At 39.9% G+C, this 9344-nt stretch overlaps 1 protein-coding gene and 1 pseudogene across 1 annotated transcript in view; both read left to right on the forward strand.

The window, feature by feature from the left end:
* LRRD1 (leucine-rich repeats and death domain containing 1) overlaps window positions 1–1744 on the forward strand; it is a 20890-nt gene extending 19146 nt beyond the window's left edge. Inside the window, 1 exon segment of the mRNA XM_006834304.1 lies at window positions 1558–1744. Coding sequence (XP_006834367.1) covers window positions 1558–1744 — 187 coding nt within the window.
* A 1663-nt stretch (window positions 1745–3407) lies between these two features.
* On the forward strand, window positions 3408–4783 carry LOC102811949 (annotated as a pseudogene).
* Window positions 4784–9344: the final 4561 nt, after the last annotated feature.

A 9344-nucleotide genomic window follows, 5' to 3' on the forward strand; every position in this document is an offset into this window, starting at 1 on the left:
TCATCTTTCTCCCATAAAACAGCTGGTACTTTTGAACTGCTGACCCTGAGGATAGCAGCTCGATTCCTAACCATTATGCTACCAGAGCTCCTTGTTTTATAATACTAGGTAAGAGAAACATTCAATATCCCTAGCACATTCACATAAACATAGAACTCTTTTGAATACATTTGATTTTCATCTTCTCTTCTCCACACCTTAACTATCTTCCCATTCATATGCATATGTCCTTGAGCCTCTGGCTAAGTAGAACCAGTAGACCCTGATCTTCTTTCTATCATCTCATTTAATCAGCCTGCCTGTTGTCTCAGGTCACTCACTCCACATGTGACTTTTCTCTCCTCAGCTGCAGCAAAACATTTCTTACTCTCCTTTCAGCCATTTCAGGAAACAACCAAAGTGACTATCTAAGAATCAGAAGGTTTACTTCCCACACTCTTTCTTCTTTCTCTTACATGGTCCTATGCTTCCATGAATCTGGAGCCATTGCAATAAATCTTACTTCTAACTCTAGCTGAAAAATTGCTTGTGAGCAGTGGTGTCTGACCTCCTCTAACTTTATAAGGAGGATGGAGAATCACTATCTGAATCAACAGCCCAAGGCTGATTCCTAGGAGGTGTAGGTTAGATATGCCTGCAACCTCCAACCTTTTTACCTTTTTTGACACAAACCATTTTTCCCATTAGCACTCTGTACTTCTCTGCAAGATTTGATAATTCATTGCAATGGCCACACTGAACTCACATGATTATGGGGTTTACTAGAAAAGTAACTGGTTACAATTGATGTTTAGGAACACTCAGGATACAATTCTTGGATCAAGACAGCCTCTTCTCAACCATGCTTACAGTCAGGTCTCCCTCTGGCGAGCAACCCACTGTCCTGGTCTCTACCCTGCTCAGGCAAGTGTTACAGAGCTTTCAGTGGTGCAGCACTGTGGGCGATTGCATCAGACTGTAAAGTCATTTGAACTGAAAGGTCGGTGGTTCAAGCCCACCAGCTGCTCCTTGGAAAGCCTATACAGGGTCGCTATAGGTCAGAATAGACTCGACAGAACTTAACAACAACAACAATAAGTGCTCCGAGACACCCCACTCTGCCACAGCCTGGAGGCACTCAGTTCTAGCTCTGTGGATTGGCAAACCTAGCTAAACCCACTCCACTAGCAAGTCTTAGAAACCTTGCAAGGCTCCTGCCTGAGAGCGCTCAGCTTTCTCACTGTGTGGGCCATGAAGCCCATGTCTCTGTCTGGTACTGATCTCTTGACTCTGCTGCCTCTGCTACTGCTGTTTCTGTTCTGCTCTTTCTCTGTCTGCTTCTCACTGTCACTCGCCATCTTTGGCATCACAGCTCTCTGTCTCCTGGACAAAGGAGGTTCTCAGTGCAGGATCCTGGGTCCAAAGACAGACTCTGCTCCTGACTCTTCTATCTTGGTGGTTGGTTGTGAGATCCCATAATCCTTAGTATAATTTGATAACTTAGTTTGAAAATAGATGTATAATATTTAAATAGTTTAAAGTATTCTAAATTGTTAATTAAAGTAATTTTTTCCCCAGCAATTTTACATTGAGTGAAAGAGTCCACCAAGCACTTCGGTTATGGAAAACAGAGAGTAATAACTTGTCACCATCTGCAGCTGCTTTAAGAGACCAACTGATTCGGACACTAACCATGATAGGAGCATATGAAATTATAGATAAAATAACAGCCTTAAAACTTTCCACACAGGCAATAAAATTCTAAACAGTAGATCCATAATAAAAACTGAAAACTTAAGATTTACTAATCTCATTGGAACTGGATTTTTAAAATCATCTCACTTCACTTTATCATACAAGAGTCCCTTTATGCTTTCCTAAGAGATTTTGACAATTTACAGTTCCCACTCTCTAACAGTAAAATGTTATATACACTGTTTTATGCATTTGTTTTGTTGCCTTGGAATGATGAACTTGGATTTAAAAAATAAAAATAAGTAGCTCCATTAAAAAATTATTTGTTATATAATGCTTTCATATGTGTGTGTGTGTGTGTGTGTGTGTTGGTGTGCTGTGGAGTCAGTTCTGACTCATAACAACCCTGAAGAGGGTTTCCAAGGCTGTAAATCTTTATGGGAGCAGAAAGCCTCATCTTTCTCCCGTGGAACAGCTGGTAGCTTCGAACTGCTGACCTTGAGGTTAGCAGCCCCATTCGTAACCACTATTTATAGGTAAGGTTGGAGCCCTTCACTTCTCCATCAGAACTGGAATAGCTTTGTTAAACATGAGCCAGTCAGAGCCAGAGCCAGCTCTAATGAAGTTTCTAGACAGGAAACTTTCATATCTAGAAGGGCAGAACGCTTCTATTCTCTCAGAAACAGGTTTGTATTTTCATTGAAAGTCTGAGAAAATACCTCTTGTCATGTGGATCAGATGATGTATAAATAAAGGCTATTTTCACTTTAACTGAAGTCCCATATAGCAGGGTCTGCACTGGAGGTGGCTGAGGGTGGGAACTGACAACAGCTGTGGTCATCAGGGGAAAGTGGGGGAAAAGAAGAAATCACACTTTTCCCTCACCTGTGTGAATCCATTCTGTCAAGCTACCTTTTGTCATCAAATTGCCCACAAAAGTTCAAGATGGTCCCATTGATTCTGGCTGGCTGTTCACCAGTCAATCTCCCTCTCTCTCCATCCCTGCTCAGCTTTTCCTCCCAGCAAGCACTCAGCTCACCTCTCTAACCTTTCCTCTTAAGTTCAGGGTTCCAGAATCTTCATCTGTGTTTGTTTCATTTGGTCTCTTACATCTTTGTTGTAGAGGGTCCGTGTAGTGCATCCGCCTCATCATCTTTGTTGTAGAGGGTCCGTGTAGTGCATCCGCCTCATCATCTTTGTTGTAGAGGGTCCGTGTAGTGCATCCGCCTCATCATCTTTGTTGTAGAGGGTCTGTGTAGTGCATCTGTCTTATCTGCCATCTTGCTGTTGTTGTTGTTGGGTGCCATCAAGTCAGTACCAACTCATAGCGACCTTATGCACAACAGAACGAAACACTGCCCGATCCTGGGCCAACCTCACTACTGTTGCCACACTTGAGTCCATTGATGCTGCCACTTGGCCAACCCATCTCGTTGGGGGTCTTCCTCTTTTTCTCTGACCATGTACCTTACCAAACATGATATCCTTCTCCAGCAACTGGTCCATCCTGACAATATGTCACAAGTATAAGAGGCGATGTTTGGCCATTTTGGCCTCCAAGGAGCACTCTGGCTGCACTTCTTCCAAAATGATCTATTGGTTCTTTTGGCAGCCCATGGCACTTTCAATATTGTAAGTCCTCACTAATTTCTTTTTTAAAAAATATTTTAAAGTGATGACTGAGCCAGTCTCCTGTCTTCTACAACTCACTTTACTCTCTCCGTGATATAACTGTGAAAACTGAGGCTGCTGGGGGCAGCCTATTCCAAAATGAGGGGAATGATAGCAATTCTCATTGCTTTCATGAGAGGAGAATGGGTCTAAGCAACTTTATTCAGAAGATTGCCAACAATTCCTATGCTTGTAGACACCCTGAAGTCCAGTCCATTTTGAAAATCTCTCAACCTCAAGAGCCTGAGCTTATGAATGCCAACCCTTCTCCTCCACCAAGTCCTTCTCAGCAAATCAACCTTGACCCGTCGCCCAGTCCTCATGCAAAGCCATCTGACTTTCACTTCTTGAAAGTAATTGGGAAAGGCAGTTTTGGAAAGGTTCTTCAAGCAAGACACAAAGCAAAAGCATTCCATGCAGTCAAAGTTTTATGTAAGAAAATGATACTGAAAAAGAAGGAGGAGAAGCGTATTATGTCAGAGCGGAATGTTCTGCTGAAGAGTGTGAAGCACTTTTTCCTGGTGGGCCTTCACTTCTCTTTCCAGATTGCTGACAAAGTGTACTGTGTCCTAGTCTACCTTAACGGTGGAGAGTTGTTCTACCGTCTCCAGAGGCAGTACTGCTTCCTGGACCATGGGCTTGTTTCTATGCTGCTGAAATAGCCAGTGCCTTGGGTTACCTGCACTCTCTGAACATTGTTTATAGAGACTTAAAACCAGAGATGATTTTGCTAGATTCCTAGGGACACATTGTCCTGACTTTAGGATCTGTAAGGAGAACATTGAACATAACAGCATGATACCCATCTTATGGGGCACACCTGAGTATCTGGCACCAGACAGTTCATAAATAGCCTTTTGACAGGGTTGTGGACTGGTTGGTGGTGTCATTTTATATGAGATGCTGTATGGCTTGCCTCCCTTTTACAGGTGAAACACTGCTGAGATATATGACAACATTCTGAACAAGCCCTTCAAGCTGAAGACTAATATCACCAATTCTGCACACTTGCTGGAGGGCCTTCTGCAGAAGAATAGGAGTAAGAGGCTTCGTGCCAAGTATGACTTTGTGGAAATTGAGGCATGTCTTCTTCTCTCTAATTAACTGGGATGATGTCATTAATAAAAAGATGACTCTGCTTTTTAACCCCACTGTGAGTCGGCCTAGTGACCTGAAGCATTTTGATCCTGAATTTACTGAAGAACCTGTCCCCAGCTCCATTGGCAGGTCCCCTAGTAGCATCCTCATCACAGCCATTGTCAAAGAGACTGCCAAGATGTTCCTAGGCATCTCATATGCACCTCTCATGGCGTCTTTCCTCTTAACAGTCCTGAGGTTGCTTGTGAAGAATTTCATGTGTGTTTCAAATGTTCAGCTAGCCTTTTGGTGGAGCTGCCAGTTGACAGGACATCTTAAAAGGGAATTTGCACATCTCTAGAAACTGGGCAATCTTCACTGGAAGATTCTTCTGCTGAAGATTCAGCAGAAGTTCCATCTGCTGGAAGCTTTTGGAAGAGCACATCCTCCATTCAGTGGACTTTCACTTTTCTCCTTCCTTCCACTGTGGTGCTATCCCTGAAATGAGCTGCCTCAGACAGATGCAGTGGTTGGTTCGAAGGAAGATGCTGTTCCAAAGAAGCATCTTGGGAACGTCTGTCTGGGCTATAAGGCTGTGATGATGAAATGTGCTTTTTCTGATGAGCTCATGTTTGCTCCAAAGCTTTGCCTATTGCAAAGTTCTAGTTCTTCCATTCTCATGGGTTTGCTGTGTGAGCAGTGGTATGTGTGCTTGACCACAGATGGGTTGTGTTACAAGCATCAGTGTGACACTTGCAGTACTCTGCAATGTGGGACATTGTTTGTTTATCCATATTTGGAAGATAAATTTATGTGAAGACTGCTTTGTTTTTTGGTAAGATATACTTAATAATCAAAATTTATTGAAATGGTCTTGTGATAACTTGTACCCAGATGCTTAGAGAAAGCATTCCTGCTACAAATAATTCTATTTTTAGAAAGGGTTTTTATGGATCAATGCCCCAGTTGTCAATCAAAGCTGATGATGTTTTCATTGTTTAAAATGTCACTTGTAAACGGGCATTATTTATGTGTTTGGGTTTTTTGGGTTTTTTTTGCATTCTACATTATTATATGTGTTGCATATTTGAAAGAAATCTGTACATTGAGCTATAATACTAGTATATTTAAATTTACAGGCTTATTTGTAATGTAAACCACCACTTGAATGTACTGTAATTAATATGGTTATAATATGTACAATCTTTATCCATTCCCTACCACATAACTTTTTGAGTGTGGTGAACCAGTTTTAGTTTACAATAAAACCCTGAAAAAAATATTTTCAATTGATAATTTTGCAGTAAATTAGATTCTCATTTAACAATCGCAGTGGCACTGTAGGATAAGCACTAGACTACAAACTACATGGTCAGCAGTTCCAGCCCACCAGCTGCCCTATCAGAGGAAGATGAAGCTTTCTGCTTTTGCAAAGATTTACAACCTCAGAAACCCCACATAGGATTGCTGAGTCAGGGCACTTAACAGCAACAACATAAATTATTTAGTGACATTGGCTACCTTTTACATAATGTGCTAATATTCTCATTAGTTCTGTTCCGGTAGTCCATTTCCAATCATCTAGTTTCCTTGCACCCTTACCTACTCAGGTTTGCTTTAGGATAATTTCTGACCATTTGGTCTCATATTGATGATATTTTAAAAAAGTAATGCAGGACTCATGGGTTATATTCTTCATTTTATGAGTAACTTATTTAGCTAAAAGGCAACCTCCGGGGATCATTTTCAGGTCAAAGTTTCAAAGATGTTTCAGTTCAAAGATGATAGTCTCAGGGAGTCCTCCAGTATTAACTGGTTCAGTAAATCTATACATTCTAAAAATTTGAGTTCTATTTCACATTTTCTCCCATTCTATCTATTGTGGACCTGATCAAAATGGTTGGTTGTGGTAACTGGGCACCATTGAGTTCTTCTGGTTTTAGGAACAATGAGACTATTGTTCTTATAGATTATCAATCCTGTAGACCTGTTTATATTCTGAGTCTTTCATTCATTTCCTTTTTTTTTTTGGCTTTCAGTCATTTATTTTTATCTACAGTTGTGTTAATGCCAATCAATTTCAAAACAATTAGAAGTTGCTATGATTCAAAGCATAAATACACAAACACAGTACACAACTCAAAACAGATGTACAGCATTCAGACATGACGCAAAACGGACTGTTCATTTGCACACACAGTAGTTTGAGCTCTGTTGGGGCTATTCCTGTGTAGGTTTCTAAAGATTGAGGAAAAAATGACTTTGGTTATCAAATCTACTGTGTTCATATTAGATACTGAAGCCCCTCAGTATCAGTGTGTGACCATGTGAACAAAAGACTTCATGAAGTGTTTATTTTAAAAAGGTCTGCGCGCATCAAGGCAGTAGCAAAAGATTTACTTTTCAGAATCAAGCCCGTTTTATGGTTTAGACCAGGTTCTAACTATTTGAAAACATTGACTGATACAGAAATGTGTTCCTAATGTGACTATTCTGATTCATAAAGTTAAAAAGAAAATATTTACAGAAAAGAGTATAAAAGTTTCTGTGAATTTAATGCAGATTAGCTTCCAGTCTTCACTTTCCAAATTCTTGATTTACATTACTTTTGGCTTCTTCAAGTTTTTCCTTTTTATTTCAAGGTGTTTTGCAGAAATGAAAAACAGCATTTTGAAATAAATTGAGGTCAGTATACTTCCTACTCTTTGGAATCCATTTAGCTAAATTAATCAGGTGCTCTTGCTGAATGGGAGCCACAAAATTCTCATTAAACTTAGACCTGGGTATATTCCAATCCATCATTCTTTGACACATATTAACTACATCAAAGTCAAGCCAAATGCAATGTCAAATCCAAGGTCCCTCAGAGGAATCCAGTTCCTGAGAAAATAGTGATAGCTTAACAATGTAAAACCTTTTTTTATCTAGAGTATATATAACCGTTAAATTAGTACTGTTGAAACAATACATGGATGATTTATAATAACATCGGGAGGTTCCTTCTAATGTACATATAAATAGAACCAGGGAAGCTTTTTTATATTCCCTGATCATTTTATGGCCTTATAGACTTAATGAAAAAATGAAAACTGAATCTCCATTCCACATCCCATGGTTTGTCTCTAGATAAGATAAAACCATTCTTTTTTTCTTCAGACTTGTGAGTGTCCATATTTCTTAGTCCACACTTAAGAAAACCATCTCTTAATTTCTGGATGTTGCATCTTTTCATTGTGTACACAAAACTCCAATACATATAATATTGGCATTTATCATCTCATGAAACCCTCCCTGTGCTCTTCAAATCAGTGAAATTTGAGATTTTCTGTGTCAATAAAATAAGGTATCCTTGTGACACTGGATAGGTAGCCACCATTTGGATTGGGTTTAGAAGATGGGGCAGTGGAGGTGCTTCTTGACTTAAGTTTCTTAACAACAGTGTAGAAGAGTGAGTGAGACCAGAAGGATGCTGACAGTACACGGCAGGGGACCCCCATTTCCCTTAGTGGTGGCATTCAGTGAATTTGTGGCAGCTGTGAACTGGGAGGAGTTACTTGGAAGTGCTATAGGAGTTGTTTGATTTGAATAAATCTGAGTGAGGAGGAACAGTGCTAGAAGCAGCAACCCCAGCCGGAGCCTGGCCACCATTGCTCTGCCCATGTCTGATCAGTAGGTGCACAGCGCAACTCTCAGGGTGCTGGAAGCGCAGAAAATCACTGCTAGGGACAGGCTAGCAAGGTCTCTTTCTTGCTTTTTTGCTTTGGATGAGTAGAGTCCTGAAGCTGTATTTTAGGTGGTCACTTGCAAACTTTAAAAACCTCAGACACTACTCACCAAACTAGGATGTAGAACATAAAGTTTACGAACTACACTACATCAATTACTGAGTTGTCCCAAGATACTATGATCCTAAATCTTCAAATCCAGAAAACCAAACTCGTGAGGTGTTATATCTAAGAAGTATCTGTAACTGTGTCCCTATTATTTACATGACTAATATATGCAAGCACACATACCTGTATATAAAAGTACATATGTACACACATCTAAATACCCATATATACATATATTGTTGTTTCTAAGTACTGTCGAGTTGGCTCTCACTCACAGCAACCCTGTATAGAGTTTCCCAGGTATGGCTGCTGGGTTTGAACTGCTGACCTTGTGGTTAGCAGTCCAGTGTTTATTCTACAGTACTGCTGGGGACCAGCCTCGACACAATTATTAGGAGGGTCTCGATAGGAGGATGTGGAGTCGGTGAAATAAATGAATGAATGAATGAATTAAATTTAAAAACTCAAAGAGTCAATGGGTCATTTTAAGTCTCAGGCAGATGATGGTAATGGCTCTCTTCTGATGACTCCTCTCTGACTGCTGCCTTGACTGCCTTGACTGTTTATTTCAAAATTGTTGCTTCTTATATCCCATTTAGAATATACAATGATCTCATAACAGTCACGTACAAGCAGTTACAAATCAATCAAATATTATATTGTTACATCAACGGTACAAGAGGAACACAAGGTCACCAAACATTCCTGTGTCTCTATTCTCCTTAGTTACTGTGATAACGTCTGCCTTCTGTGAGTGACTCTGTTTCTCTCTAATCCTCCCTAAAATGTCTGGTTGATTTTAAACAAAGTTCTACATCTTAATTTCTAACTTTACCAACAACTATTACTTTCTATAGATTCATTAGTTACAGCTTATAATCAAAAACATAATTTTTACTATAACTGGTTATACATATAATTGATCAAACAATAAAAACAAGAACATAAAAAAAGTACCCTAAAGTTTCATAGTTAAGAACAAAGCAGTAATTCTCTCATGCTAACAATTTCTCAAAACTTCTAATCAAACTCCTACTTCTGTTCCCAAGCTCTCACTGCCCTTGACTGTCTCCTAAGCTGCTTTCTAAA

This window comes from Chrysochloris asiatica, unplaced genomic scaffold, assembly GCF_000296735.1.
Source record: "Chrysochloris asiatica unplaced genomic scaffold, ChrAsi1.0 scaffold00010, whole genome shotgun sequence".
Lineage (NCBI taxonomy): Eukaryota > Metazoa > Chordata > Mammalia > Afrosoricida > Chrysochloridae > Chrysochloris > Chrysochloris asiatica.